At 48.8% G+C, this 15,936-nt stretch overlaps 1 protein-coding gene across 1 annotated transcript in view; it reads left to right on the top strand.

Annotated features, from left to right (window-relative positions):
- The window catches only part of LOC119969341 (coagulation factor X-like), a 172,330-nt gene that overhangs the window by 48,692 nt on the left and 107,702 nt on the right, over nt 1-15,936 (top strand). Inside the window, exon 2 of the mRNA XM_038802863.1 lies at nt 9,486-9,646. Coding sequence (XP_038658791.1) covers nt 9,486-9,646 — 161 coding nt within the window. The remainder of the gene's footprint in view (nt 1-9,485; nt 9,647-15,936) is intronic.

Here is a 15,936-nt window from a genome sequence, read left to right as displayed (position 1 = left end):
TGGTGTCAGGGATGGGCGCCATGTCCAGAAGCCTCCATAGTGCCTGCCACTGATGGGACCATGGATTTGGGCATAGGGGTGGGGAGAGGGGTTAAGGGGCATGCTGGGGCATATCCCACAGTGTCAACCGGGGCCACCATGTAGCCCAGTGGACCTGGTTGGGCTCAGAGGTACGCACCATGCTAACATGTTGGCCTTTTACCCGCTTCAGACAATGGATATTGGAATGCAACCAGCAATGGCAGCCTTCTTGCTACTCGCCACAGCCCTGGGGGATACCCTGCAGCTGTACGAGCTGTCACTATTGGAGGAGGAGGAGGAAGTGCAGCAGCAGAGCCTGCAGCAGCAGCTCATGCAGCAGCGGAGCCAGCTGCCCAACAGGCCAAGGAGGAGGAGGTACCAAGGAGGCGCCGCATGAGGCCTCTTGTGTACCGGCAGCACCTGTCATTCGAGGACCTGCCGTACCGGGCATGCCGGTGAAGAGTCCGGCTGAACAGGGAGACAGTACGGCGTATCTGCCAGATGATGGCACAACTGGCACCGTGGGGCTATGGGGGGGACACCCCCTCCCGGTGGCCGTCAAGGTGACGGTCGCCCTGAACCTTTACGCAACCGAGTTCTTCCAGACGCTGAGTGGGAACCTGTCTGGGACCTCACAGACCTTGTTGCACAGGTGCATCCGGGCCATCACAGAGGCCCTACATGCCCAAGCGGCTCAATACATCCACTTCAATGTGGATCGAGCCCATCAGAATATCCGGGCAGCGGGGTTCGCTGCCATTGCCGGGATGTCCCTGGTCCAGTGGGTGATCGACAGGATACATGCCCCCTTACGGGCACCCGCGGATAACAGGCCACTGCACATAAACCGATAAATATGCAGCTGATATGTGACCATCATCCTGGCGCGCTTGATGAATCTTGACATGTTTGAGAAGCCCCCCCCCCCACAGCTGAGATGTTGGTTCGTGGGTGACAGGGGTTATCCACTGGTAGATGGCACCTATCTGGAGGCCACAGACTGACACAGAGAGCTGCTACAATGAAGCCCATGCAGCTATCAGGAGCTTGATCGAGCGGTGTGTCGGCCTCCTTAAGAAGCAGTTCAGGTGCCTAGATCGCTGTGGAGGGGCCCTCCAGTATGATGCTAAGCGGGTCGCCCGCATTGTGTTGGCCTGCTGCATTCTGCATAACATCATGCAGCAAAGGAGGAGGAGGAACGCCAGGGCTCATCCGACGAGAAGGACGAGGGTGGGCACAAAGAACAAAGAACAAAGAAAATTGCAGCACAGGAACAGGGCCTTCGGCCCTCCCAGCCTGTGCCGATCCAGATCCTTAATCTAAACCTGTCTCCTATTTTCCAAGGTCTACTTCCCTCTGTTCCCGCCCATTCATATACCTGTCTAGATGCCTCTTAAATGATGCTATCGTGCCCGCCTCTACCACCTCTGCTGGTAAAGCGTTCCAGGCACCCACCACCCTCTGCGTAAAAAACTTTCCACGCACATAGAACATAGAACAGTACAGCACAGAACAGGCCCTTCGGCCCTCGATGTTGTGCCGAGCAATGATCACCCTACTTAAACCCACGTAACCCGTATACCCGTAACCCAACAATCCCCCCATTAACCTTACACTACGGGCAATTTAGCATGGCCAATCCACCTAACCCGCACATCTTTGGACTGTTGGAGGAAACCGGAGCACCCGGTGGAAACCCACGCACACACGGGGAGGACGTGCAGACTCCACACAGACAGTGACCCAGCCGGGAATCGAACCTGGGACCCTGGAGCTGTGAAGCATTGATGCTAACCACCATGCGACCATGAGGTGGTGGTCTCCCTTAAACATTCCCCCTCTCACCTTGAAATCGTGACCCATTGAAACTGACACCCCCACTCTTGGGAAAATCTTGTTGCTATCCACCCTGTCCATACCTCTCATAATTTTGTAGACCTCAATCAGGTCCCCCCTCAACCTCCGTCTTTCCAACGAAAACAATCCTAATCTACTCAACCTTTCTTCATAGCTAGCACCCTCCATACCAGGCAACATCCTGGTGAACCTCCTCTGCACCCTCTCCAAGGCATCCACATCCTTCTGGTAATGTGGCGACCAGAACTGCACGCAGTATTCCAAATGTGGCCGAACCAAAGTCCTATACAACTGTAACATGACCTGCCAACTCTTGTACTCAATACCCCGTCCGATGAAGGCAAGCATGCTGTATGCCTTATTGACCACTCTATCAACCTGCGTTGCCACCTTCAGGGTACAATGGACCTGAACTCCCAGATCTCTCTGCACATCAATTTTCCCCAAGACCCTTCCATTGACCATATAGTCCGATCTTGAATTTGATCTTCCAAAATGAATCACCTCACATTTGCCTGGATTGAACTCCATCTGCCATTTCTCTGCCCAACTCTCCAATCTATCTATATTTTGTTGTATTCTCTGACAGTCCTCCTCGCTATCTGCAACTCCACCAATCTTAGTATCATCTGCAAACTTGCTAATCAGACCACCTATACCTTCCTCCAGGTCATTTATGTAGATCACAAACAACAGTGGTCCGAGCACAGATCCCTGTGGAATACCACTAGTCACCCTTCTCCATTTTGAGACACTCCCTTCCACCACTACTCTCTATCTCCTGTTGCCCAGCCAGTTCTTTATCCATCTAGCTAGTACACCCGGAACCCCATACGACTTCACTTTTTCCATCAACCTGCCATGGGAAACCTTATCAAACGCCTTACTAAAGTCCATGTATATGACATCTATAGCCCTTCCCTCATCAATTAACTTTGTCACTTCCTCAAAGAATTCTATTAGGTTTGTAAGACATGACCTTCCCTGCACAAAACCATGCTGCCTATCACTGATAAGCCTATTTTCTTCCATTTGTGAATAGATCCTATCCCTCAGTATCTTCTCCAACAGTTTGCCTACCACTGACGTCAAGCTCACAGGTCTATAATTCCCTGGATTTTCCCTGCTACCCTTCTTAAACAAAGGGACAACATTAGCAATTCTCCAGTCCTCTGGGATGTCACCCGTGCTCAAGAATGCTGCAAAGATATCTGTTAAGGCCCCAGCTATTTCGACCCTCGCTTCCCTCAGTAACCTGGGATAGATCCCATCCGGTCCTGGGGACTTCTCCACCTTAATATCTTTTAGAATACCCAAAACTTCCCCCTTCCATATGACAACTTGACCGAGAGTATTTAAACATCCATCCCTAGCCTCAACATCCGTCTTGTCCCTCTCCTTTGTGAATACCGATGCAAAGTACTCATTAAGAATCTCACCCATTTCCTCTGAGTCCACGCATAAATTTCCTCTTTTGTCTTTAAGTGGGCCAATCCTTTCTCTAGTTACCCTCTTGTTCCTTACATATGAATAAAATGCTTTGGGATTTTCCTTAACCCTGTTTGCCAAAGATATTTCATGACCCCTTTTAGCCCTCTTTATTGCGCGTTTGAGATTCGTCCTACTTTCCCGATATTCCTCCAAAGCTTCATCAGTTTTGAGTTGCCTCGATCCTATGTATGCTTCCTTTTTCATCTTAGCTAGTCTCACACTTTCACCCATCATCCATGGTTCCCTAATCTTGCCATTTCTATCTTTCATTTTCACAGGAACATGTCTGTCCTGCACTCTAATCAACCATTCCTTAAAAGACTTCCACATTTCAAATGTGGATTTACCCTTAAACAGCTGCTCCCAATCCACATTCCCTAGCTCCTGCCGAATTTTGTTATACTCTGCCTTTCCCCAATTTAGCACTCTTCTTTTCGGACCCCTCCTGTCCTTGTCCATGAGTATTCTAAAACTTACGGAATTGTGATCGCTATTCCCAAAGTAATCACCGACTGAAACATCAACCACCTGGCCGGGATCATTCCCCAATACCAGATCCAGTATGGCCCCTTCCCGAGTTGGACTATTTACATACTGCTCTAAAAAGCTCTCCTGGATGCTCCTTACAAACTCTGCTCCATCTACGCCTCCAACACTACACGAATCCCATTCAATGTTGGGGAAGTTAAAATCTCCCATCACAACCACCCTATTGCTCCTGCATTTTTCTATAAACTGTCTGCATATTTGTACCTCTACTTCATGCTCGCTTTTGGGAGGCCTGTAGTAAAGTCCCAACAATGTTACTGCACCCTTCCTATTTCTCAGCTCCACCCATATTGCCTCAGTGCTCGAATCCTCCATCGTGCCCTCCTTCATCACAGCTGTGATATCATCTCTGACGAGTAATGCAACTCCTCCCCACCTTCTACCTCCCTCTCTATTCCTCCTGAAGCATCTATACCCTGGGATATTCAGTTGCCAGTCCTGCCCTTCCCTCAACCAAGTCTCAGTAACACCAATAGCATCATATTCCCAGGTACTGATCCAAGCCCTAAATTCATCTGCCTTACCTGCTACACTTCTCGCATTAAAACAAATGCACCTCAGACCACCTTTGCGTTTATCATCTCTTCCCTGTCTACTCTTCCCCTTAGTCACATTGAGTTTATTGTCTCATAACTTACTGGCTTTAGTTGCTGCTTCTTTACTGACCTCTAACTTCCTAATCTGGTTCCCATCCCCCGCCACATTAGTTTAAAACCTCCCCAACAGTGTTAGCAAAAGCACCCCCTAGGACATTGGTTCCAGTCCTGCCCAGGTGTAGACCATCCGGTTTGTAATGGTCCCACCGCCCCCAGAACCGGTTCCAATGTCCCAAAAATCTGAACCCCTCCCTCACCATCTCACAAGCCACGTATTCATTCTGACTATTCTTGAATTTCTACTCTGACTGTCCCGTGGCACTGGTAGCAATCCTGAGATTACTACCTTTGAGGTCCTACTTTTTAACTTATCTCCTAACTCCCTAAATTCTGATTGTAGGACCTCATCCCTTTTTTTACCTTTATCGTTGGTGCCTATATGCACCACGACAACTGGCTGTTCACCCTCCCCCTTTAGTATGTCCTGCAGCCGATCGGAGACATCCCTGACCCGAGCACCCGGGAGGCAACATACCATTCGGGAGTCTCGTTTTCGACCACAGAAACGCCTGTCTACTCCCCTTACAATTGAATCCCCTATGACTATAGCCCTGCCAGTCTTTTTCCCACCCTTCTGTGCAGCAGAGCTAGCCATGGTGCCATGAGCCTGGCTACTACTGCCTTCCCCTGGTGAGCCATCTCCCCCAACAGTATCCAAAACGGTATACCTGTTTTGGAGGGAGATGACCGCAGGGGACACCTGCACTGCCTTCCTGCTCTTTCTCTGTCTTTTGGTCACCCATTCCCTGTCTCCGTCACCAATCCTAATCTGCGGTGTGACCAACTCACTGAACGTGCTATCCACAACCTCCTCAGCATCGCGGATGCTCCAAAGTGAGTCCATCCGCAGCTCCAGAGCCATCATGCGGTCTAACAGGAGCTGCAGCTGGACACACTTCCCGCACATGAAGGAGTCAGGGGCATCGGCCGCGTCCCTGAACTCCCACATTGAGCACGACGAGCATAACACGGGTCTGGGATCTCCTACCATTTTTACCCTTTACCTTAACTGATTTCAAATATAGTATCAAATAATTAATAAGTGAAAGGAATAAAGATTTTACTTACCAATCACAATACTCACCAACACACGAAGAGTTAAATTTCTCCCAGCAACTGCTAATTGGAGCACTTTCCTTGCCAGCCAATCAGGTCACTGATTGCTGTGATGTCACCCTTCAAGGTAAGTTTTTAAAGAGATAAACTTACCTTCCCGACAACCACGGTTGTTTTTTTTTGGTTAGAGGAGGGGGTAGGGTGGGAAACACTGAGGAAGTGTTTCGGGTTTCATTGTCACTTGACAACAGCTCCTTCACAAACCACCTTCGAATTAGGCTGACCGCACTGCACGTATGCAAATCTCCCCGGAACAGCCAATCAGTAGCACGCTCTGCTGCCCTCTGCTGGATGCTTGCATGCACTCGAACTCCTCAGGTCTCTATCGCAGGTACACCTCCAAATTAGGCTGACCGCACTGCACGTATGCAAATCTCCCCGGAACAGCCAATCAGTAGCACCGCTCTGCTGCCCTCTGCTGGACATGGAGTCCAGGCAGGCACGGGAGGCTGCATGACATGTGCGCCAGGGCCAAGGCATGCAGAGATCACCCAGGACATGGAGTCCATGTTCAGGACGCTCTGATCGCCTCCAGGTTTACCGACTGGGGAGGGACTGGCCAGGGGCACGGACACCACATCCCAACCCTGCACTCCCTCACTCCCCACACACCCCTCCAGCTACCCCACACCTGCAACTCCCTCCCTTGTTTGACAATGTCTGACTCCTGCCCACGGTGACACTTTCCATTGAACACCTGGGTGATCCCTGCATGCGAGCTGGTCCCATCGGATCCCTGAGGTGGCGATGGTGTGGACGGATGGACCTGGGCCAGCCACAGGGTCCACCCATCACCTTCCCCCTACCCAAAGTCAACCCCCTCCCCTGCCCCAGCCAGCCCAGAACAACCCATCCCTCACGCCCATCAGACAGGGCATCGAGGCAGGTTGTAACGGTGGCAACAGGTGTTTAATGTGAACTAATATATACAGATTTGTGCTCTTGAGCCTATAACTAAAATGTGCCCTGCACCTGTGCCAACATAACTGATGTCTAGCTTCCTAGGCTTACAGGCCCTAACGCAAAGTCTAGGTGGATCACTGTCATGTAATGTCCCTTTAAGAAAAGTGTGCTTTATCAAATGGCTGCAGTGATGTCATGGAGTGGGTTGAGCTGAAAGCTTCTTTTGGCTCTGTCTTTAGTTTCGCTTTCAGTTGGAGAGCTGCATTCAAACCAGGCAAATGTGTATTGATCTCTCTCTCTTCAATCTAAAGAATGTCTCCAGATCACTTGATGATGTCAAAGTAATACCTGTTTCTGTAAGGACTGCAAACCTGCTGTCATTGTTAAAAAGGGTTTTTTGACTCATGGATGTTGTTTGGAAAGTTATTAAGGGTTATCTATAGAGTACTGTATCTTTTGGGGGGATTATCAGTGTTGGTAGTTGGTAAGATGCGGGTTTATAAAATGTTAACTGGTTTCAACGAAGAAACATTGGGCCCGATTCTCCGCCCCCCACGACGGGTCGGAGAATAGCGGGAGGGCCTTCCCGACATTTTTCTCGCCCTCCCGCTATTCTCCCGCCCCCCCCCCCCCGCCCAACTCCCGACACGAATCGCTGCCGCCGTTTTTTTACAGCCGGCAGCGATTCACAGCTGTTCGATGGGCCGAAGTCCCAGCCCTTTACGCTGTTTTTACGAACGGCAAACACACCTGGTCTGGCCGTTCGTAAAAACGGCGGGAACAACTCGCTTTTTATAACCATGGCACCGATTGGCACGGCAGTACCACGGCCGTGCCAAGGGTGCCATGGGCCCGCGATCGGTGGGCACCGATCGCGGGCTGCGGGCCCGATGCCCGCGCACTATTTGTCCTTCCGCCGCCCCGCAGTATCCATTCGCGGGGCGGCTGAGGGGCATCCCGGCCCGCGCATGCGCGGGTTTCGCGCAAATACACGATGACGTCATCCGCGCATGCGCGGGTTGGAGTCTTCCAATCCGCGCATGCGCGGCTGACGTCATATGACGCGTCAGCCGGCGCTAACTCCGGCAAGCGGGCTTAACGAAATTCGTTAAGCCCGTGATGCCGGAGCTTGCGGCGTCGGGCTGCTAGCCCCGACCGGGGACCAGAATCGGTTCCCGGTCGGGAAGGGGCGCGCTGGCGTCAAACCCACCCGGGTTTGACACCAGCCTTACGATTTCTCCCGTTTTGGGAGAATCGCGCCCATTGTTTTTGTTTAAAAATACTTTAGATCTCTGTTGCTCCACGCCTGTAAAGTGGGCCCTTGTGCTCCCCATAACCAAAAGCTATTAAAAATTGTAGGTCAGGTGAACTCCATGATATACTTTGGTATTCTCTAAACCCTGGCCCAATCACCCAGACGGTACAGCAGGATGGATGTGGCCTGCTGTGATTCCTGCCCTGCAAACTGGGTCTCAGTTGACGGGCGTCTTCTGGGGCAAACGGGCAAGGACGGGCTCGGCTGCTGCTCGGGTGGCATGTTGCCGTCCGGTTCTGCCCGCTGCCTACCAGATGCTCCAGGGACAGGAGGAGGGGAATCCGAGACGCTGCAGTATTCCAGCACCTCCCCTGTGGGAGTCATCTACATGGGCTCCATCACTTCCTCCTCCCTCAGGGTGCCCAATGCCCCCCAGGCTACTCCATGGGACGAGGTTGCAAAGGGAGCTATCCCCTGGGTCTCACCCACCACCTGGAACTGCCAGTCCCGGAGACCCGCTCTGGTCGCGACCAGGGCCCCCATGCTCGAGGCCATTGTGCACAGGGAGTGGACCATCTCTACCTTGGACTGCGCCACATCACGCTGTGACTGTTCCACCACCTTCTGGGTTTGTGTCACATCAGCCAGTGACAGCGCCATCTCCCTCTGGGATTGGGGCACCTCCCTCTGTGTCTGCACCACGTCGGCCAGCGCCTGGGTAATGCTGCCGATGTTCCCAGCTATGGCCTGCTGTGACTGGGCCACACTCAGGAGAGCCGCTGCAATATCCCGGTGGCCCTGGGACATGGTCGCTGTGAGGCAGCAACTCTGTTCAGCCAGCGCCTGCACAAAATGCCACAGGCCTTGTACATGCTGATCCATAGTGGAAACCTATAGAATCATGGACCTATACCTGATCTGTAGAATCATTAGCCTATTCCTTACTTAAAGAATCATGAGCCTCACCCTTAACCTATAGAACCATGTGCCTCTCCCTGACCTATAGAATCTAGGGCATACCCCAGACCTATAGAATCATGGGCCTATCCCTGACCTTTAGAATCATGAGCCTATCACTGAACTATAGAAGCATGGGCTGATCACTGATTGTCTAGGACAGGTATGGTCCATGATTATACAGATCAGCAATGGGCTCATGATTCTATAGGTCAGGGATAGTCCCATGATCCTATAGGTCAGCGATGGGACAATGATTCTGCAGATCAATGGATAGGCTCATGATTCTATAGGCCAGAGAGAGGCTCATAATTCCAAAGGATAGGGATAGGCCCTTGATTCTATAGGTCTGGGGTATGCCCTACATTCTATAGGTCAGGGATAGGCACATGATTCTATAGGTCATGGATAGGCCGATGCTTCTATAGGTCATAGATAGGTTTGTGGTTCTATAGGTCAAAGATACGCTTATGCTTCTATTGGTCAGAGTTGGCTCATGATTCAGTCAAGGATAGTTTTTTGATTTTATAGCTGCTCAGAGATTGGCTCATGATTTGAAAGAACTGATTCTGTCTTTGCCGCCCACAAGGCCTCAGTCCTATGCCATAGTGTTCTAACAGATTGATTTGTTTAACTGACAGTGATAGCTCTTTGTTTGGGATTGATTTCTTCAAATTTAGTCTTTCTGACCACTGAAAATGCGAACAACATCTTAACACGCCAAAGACGTGCAAACAGCTTCTGGGAGGAACTGAAAGAAGGTAACGTGGAGAGGGAGTGCATTGAAGAAAGGTGTTCATATGAAGAACTCAGAGAAATCTATGAAGATGATCAGAAAACCGTAAGTACTTTTGTTTCAGTTTTGATTGGCTGTTCCATTTCGGAGGACTGTCATACATTTTTACCGCACTCATAGAATATCACAGAAAATGACAGAATATCACAGAATCCATAGAATAACATAAAATCCATAGAATATCATATAATATCATAGAATCCATAGATTATCATTGAATATCATAAAATATCATGGAATATCATAGAATCCATAGAATACCATGTAATATCATAGAGTCCATAAAATATCATAGAATCCATTGAACATTGTGAATCCATTGAATATCATAGAATCCATAGAAAATCATAGCATCCTTAGAATATCATAGAATCCATAGAAAATCCTAGCATCCTTAGAATATCATAGAATCCACAGATCATAGATCGTAGAATTTACAGTGCAGAAGGAGGACATTCGGCCCATCGAGTTTGCACCGGCCCTTGGAAAGAGCATCCTACCTAAGGCCACACCTCCACCCTATCCCCATAACCCAGTACCCCACTAAGGGCAATTTAGCATGGTCAATCCACCTAACCTGCACATCTTTGGACTGTGGGAGGAAACCGGAGTATCCGGAGGAAACCCACAAAGACACGGGGAGAACATGCAGACTCCGCACAGACAGTGAACCAAGCCGGGAATCGAACCTGGGACCCTGCAACTGTGAAGGAACTGTGCTAACAATTGTGCTACCGTGCCCGTTACTGTTACTGAAACTAAGTACGGTTGCCAGGGCAGGATTCATGGACTTCTGCGGCAGCAAAACTGGCGCCGCACCTGGACCGACTCAGCAACCGTTGAGGGGCTAGCACTGGAACCATGTAGAAATGGTGCTGGATTCGCCAAATTGACGATTGACACTCAGGAGGCTGACAAGCTTCAGCCACATATATACACTTCACTGCCCACACACACCATCCCAGCCAAGAAGATGACAGTAAGGAAGGCGGCATGCGAGCTGGTGATTCCATCACATGGTCCCATCGAATCCCTGTGGTAGTGGAGGCGGGGACGGGGGCAGCAGTGGGTTGGGAAGGAATGGGTGTGGGATAGTGGAGCGGTGAGTGCTGGCTGAATTGTGGTCCCTGACTCAAGCCCACCGGGGAAGGGGGTGGGGAGGGGGGGGGGGGGGGGGTAGGGGTGGGATGCAGTATCTGTGCCCCTGGCCAGGCCCCCCGTCCCCAGTTGGTGAACCTGGAGGTGATCAGAGCGTCCCATATGCGTTGGCCCTGGCGCACACATTGTGTGGCACCCCCGTGCCTGCCTGTGTCTCATGTCCTGTCCACCCTTGCACTACCCCGCGTCCTCCTCATTGGACAAGGCCTGGCACGTTACCACTCTGCTGTATGATGTTGTGGAGGACACAGCCAACTGCCACAATGCGGGCGACCCTCTTGGCGCTATACTGGAGCGCCTCTCCAGAGCAGTCGAGGGACCTGAGCTGCAGCTTCAGAATACCGAAGTGTCCCTGGTCTTTGCATGGGCATTGTTATAGCAAGTCTCAGCGTCGGTCTGTGGCCTCCGGATAGGTGTCATCAGCCATGACCACAGTGGATAACCCCTGTCACCCAGGAGCCAAGCCCCCCAGCCGAAGGTGCACTTCGGCATGATCTGGCAGATGTAACGCACTGTTCCCATGCTCAGTCGGAGTCTTCAATGGCATGCCCGGTTCTGCAGGTACTTGAAGGACAGGCACTGCCAGTATATGCAAGGCCTCATGTGGGGCCTCCTTTGCACCTCCTCCGCCTCTTCCTCCTTCTATATAGTTAGATCACAGCCGAGACAACATGTGTAGTTCAGATACAATTTGTAAAGATGTGCGGGTTAGGTGGATTGGCCATGCTAAATTGCCCGTAGTGTCCTAATAAAAGTAAGGTTAAGGGGGGGGGGGGGGGGTTGTTGGGTTACGGGTATAGGGTGGATACATGGGTTTGAGTGGGGTGATCATGGCTCGGCACAACATTGAGGGCTGAAGGGCCTGTTCTGTGCTGTACTGTTCTATATCTGAAACTATATCTCATTACTTTATTTCTAGAGTTAGTTCAGTCGAGTGTCAAACTTATTTATTAGTTTTACCGTTACTTAATAGATTATTTTACTTTACGTTGAAGACTCGTGTATTCTTCAAGATCATCTGCAATCAGTAACGACAGATATTACTTTAACCAAGTAATACAACATGCTACCAGGAGTAGCAATATTATATAACATGGTACCAGAAGTGTCTACTGAATCTACCCAGTAAAATTTAGTAAGTTTAGAGACAAAATTAGACAGCTATTCGGCAACAGAAGCATCGCCTTTGGAACAAAACTTCGATGAATCCCGGCACGATGGACAGAACACATGCTCCTCGACACCTCCGGATCACTGGTGACCTTAATGTTAACTGGCAGTTGTTTGGACAACCATTTCAACTGTATTTAGAAGCATCTGACTTAACAAATGCCACAGATGCTCGAACAATAGCCCTATTACTAACTATGGCTGATCCACATGCGATAGAGATCTATAAACTCATTTAACTACACAGAAGGTCAAGACAAGACAAAGTATGAAACAATCCTAAAAAAATTGATAGCCACTGTAAAGTACAGTCAAATGAAACATTTGAGTGCTACATATTTGCAAAGAGATTGCAAGGGAAAGAGAAATCCGTTGGAAGCTTTGTAACAGACCTTCAGCTGCAAGCACAATACTGCAATTTCTTAATGCTGCATGATTCTAAGATTCGAGACCAAACAGTTTGGGGATTAAATCATGAGCTCCTCAGAAAAAAATTACTGAGAGAACAGGACTTAACATTAGAAATCGCTATACAAAAATGCCTTGCTCATGAACAATTAAAGAATCATTACCGAGAGTATAAATTTCTTGAAAATGGAGCGAAAATTTACCACGAGGTACAGGCACTGTTGAAAGTGAAGAAGATGGACGTTTTTAATGGCAGCCAATCTTATGTGCGTGCACTCTAACCGTATGCACAGGTGCACATCCAGAAAAGACACAAACTGGCAAAATACTGTTCTGCGCATGCACGGGAAGCTGTGCATGCGCAGTTAAAAAAGAGCGCACTCTGTCGGAGGATCGATTTGCGCATGCGCAATCAATGACTACGCAATACGTCATGAGCAGTCACTGAACTCAACAACAGCAAAAACAACAACAACAAAAATGACAACAGAAACAACAACACAAGCAACAACAAAAACAACAGAAACAACAACAACAATGAAACAACAACCTGTACAATATGGTACAACTCTGCAACTAAGGGCAGCACGGTAGCATCGTGGGTAGCACAAATGCTTCACAGCTCCAGGGTCCCAGGTTCGATTCCAGCTTGGGTCACTGTCTGTGTGGAGTCTGCACATCTTCCCCGTGTGTGCGTGGGTTTCCTCCGGGTGCTCCGGTTTCCTCCCACAGTCCAAAGATATGCAGGTTAGGTGGATTGGCCATGCTAAATTGCCCTTAGGGTCCAAATTGCCCTTTGTGTGAGGTGGGGCTACTGGGTTATGGGGATAGGGTGGAGGTATGCGCTTGGGTAGGGTGCTCTTTCCAAGAGCCGGTGCAGACTTGATGGGCCGAATCGCCTCCTTCTGCACTGTAAAGTCTATGGAAATAAGGGCAATGTTACAGAACAGTCCAAAACAATGGCAAGAGCACAAACATAAAAAGGACATTGTTCACACAAAACAAATGTCATGCCAATGAATTTCACAAATTCATTTTTGCTCCAAGACAAAGAAGCAACCCAATAAAATCAATACTGGGGCTGGTTTAGCTCACAAGGCTAAATCGCTGGCTTATAAAGCAGACCAAGCAGGCCAGCAGCACGGTTCGATTCCCGTACCAGCCTCGCCGGACAGGCACCGGAATGTGGCGACTAGGGGCTTTTCACAGTAACTTCATTGAAGCCTACTCGTGACAATAAGCGATTTTCATTTCAAATGAAAAAGTCCACGTCAGACAACAAAAGTGGTTCGACCATTCGAATACCTAATGATGACTTGTTGGTATTTCAATACACCACAAATGAAGACAAAGGACAGTCTCGATGTGTAAATACTAAACAGTCAATTTATGTATTCATTATTCATTTTGCTCTGTACGAAGTTCCGCATATCATGTTCTTACCTTTACTATTATAATTCATTTTTCTTGTTACCAAGCAAGAAATGTAAAAAAAAAGGAGGGATGTAATGATATGTAGACTGACATGTAACTAAAGGGTTAATCACAACACTTAGCGATGGCACTACCACTAGAGAGCATTACAAGATCCAGTATATATAGGGGCGGGACAATAGAGAGGAACAACACAAATTCTGCCCAGAATAAGAAAATATAATTATAAATAAATTGTTTTAATGTTTTCAAAGAACAAATCAATACAGCACAGGAACAGGTCCTTCGGCCCTCCAAGTCTGTACCGGTCATGATACCAACCTTGGCCAAATCCCTCAGCACTTCCTTGTGCCATATCCCTCTATACCCATCCTATCCATGTATCTGTCGAGATGCCTTTTGAACACCATTAATGTATCTGCTTCCACAACCTCCTCTGGCAGCACGTTCCAGGCACTCACCACCCTCTGTGTAAAGAATCTGCCTCTCACATCGCCTCTAAACTTTGCCGCACGGACCTTAAACCTATGCCCCCTAGTGACTGGCCCATCCACCCAGGGAAAGAGTGCCTGCCCATCCACTCTATCCATGCCCATCATTCCTTGTAGATCTCCATCAGGTCACCCCTCAACCTCCGTTATTCTAATGAAAACAGTCTGAGTCTGTTCAGCCACTCCTCATAGCTAACACCCTCAAGAACAGGCAGCATCCAGGTAAAACTCCTCTGCAACCTCTCCAAAGCCTCCACAGCCTTCCGGTAGTGTGGCAACCAGAATTGTGCACAATAATGCAAGTGCGGTCTTACCAAGGTTCTATACAACTGTAGCATGACTTGCCAGTTTTTATACTTGATGCCCCGTCCAATGAAGGTAAGTATCCGTATGCTTTCTTGACTACCCTGTCCACTTGTATTTCCACTTTCTAAGATCTGTGGATCTGTATGCCCAGATCTCTCTGACTTTCTATATTCCTGAGAGTTTTGCCATTTACGGTATATTTCCCCTCTATGGTAGACCTACCAAAAAGCATTACCTCACATTTGTCCAGCTTAAACTCCATTCGCCATTTCTCTCCCAAGTCTTCAACCTATCTGTATCTTGCTGTATCCTGTGACAATCCTCAACACTATCTGTCAATCCAGCAACCTTGGTGTCATCTGCAAACTTACTAATGAGACCAGCTACATTTTCCTCCAAATCGTTTATGTTTTTTACTACAAACAACAGAGTCCCCAGCACAGATCCCTGACCACTAGTCACAACATTCCATTCAGAGAAACACACTTCTACTGCTACCTTTTGTCTCTGTGTCTGAGCCAATTCTGTATCCACCTTAATAGAACATAGAACATACAGTGCAGAAGGAGGCCATTCGGCCCAATGAGTCTACACCGACCCACTTAAGCCCTCACTTCCACCCTATCCCTGTAACCCAATAACCCTATCTAACCTTTTCTGGTCACTGTGAAGCCACAGTGCTAATCACTTGTGCTACCGTGTTGCCCTATAAAGGTGCACCTTGCCACCTCATCTTTGATCATGTGTGACTTCACCTTTTGCACCAATCTGTCATGAGGCACTGTTTCACGTTTTACTTGAGTGTAATACGCGTTTATTGGAGTGTATTAACACGCCTCCGTTTAAAGGCCGTGTGCTTAACACTGCTATAGCTCTGTGTGTGTAATTTCAGCTCGGAGTCGCCAGGTGTCGTATATAAACACCTCACAAGTATCTCAAGGTCAGGTTCAAAGTAATAAAACTATACACCGATTAGTAAGTTCCAACGATCAATATTTATTATACAAATATAATAAATACGCATGCACACGCTAAAGACTAATACCTATTTCTACTATTAAGCGACTAAATACTTATCTAAGTGGGAACCAGCAAGGTCAGGGGACAAGGCCTTTGTTCCTTTCTGGGCTGCACCTTCTGTTCGTTATTAGTCGAATACTGTATAAGTTCACGTAGCGAGCGTCGTTTTGGGACTTACTGAACGATGGCTGGTGCTCAACGGCTGGTGATGGAAGACAGGATCAACGGCTGGAGTCGGAGTCAGGATACAACAGCAACGGGGTCAACAGCGGAGCCGGAGCAAAAGCAGCAACGGAGCCGGAGCACAACAGCAAGCCGGAGCAAGAACAGATAGAACCATGTGCGGGG

The sequence above is a fragment of the Scyliorhinus canicula genome, chromosome 7 (genome assembly GCF_902713615.1).
Source record: "Scyliorhinus canicula chromosome 7, sScyCan1.1, whole genome shotgun sequence".
NCBI lineage: Eukaryota > Metazoa > Chordata > Chondrichthyes > Carcharhiniformes > Scyliorhinidae > Scyliorhinus > Scyliorhinus canicula.
The sequence above is the reverse complement of the archived record's forward strand: the minus strand, read 5'-3'. Positions and strand labels throughout refer to the sequence as shown.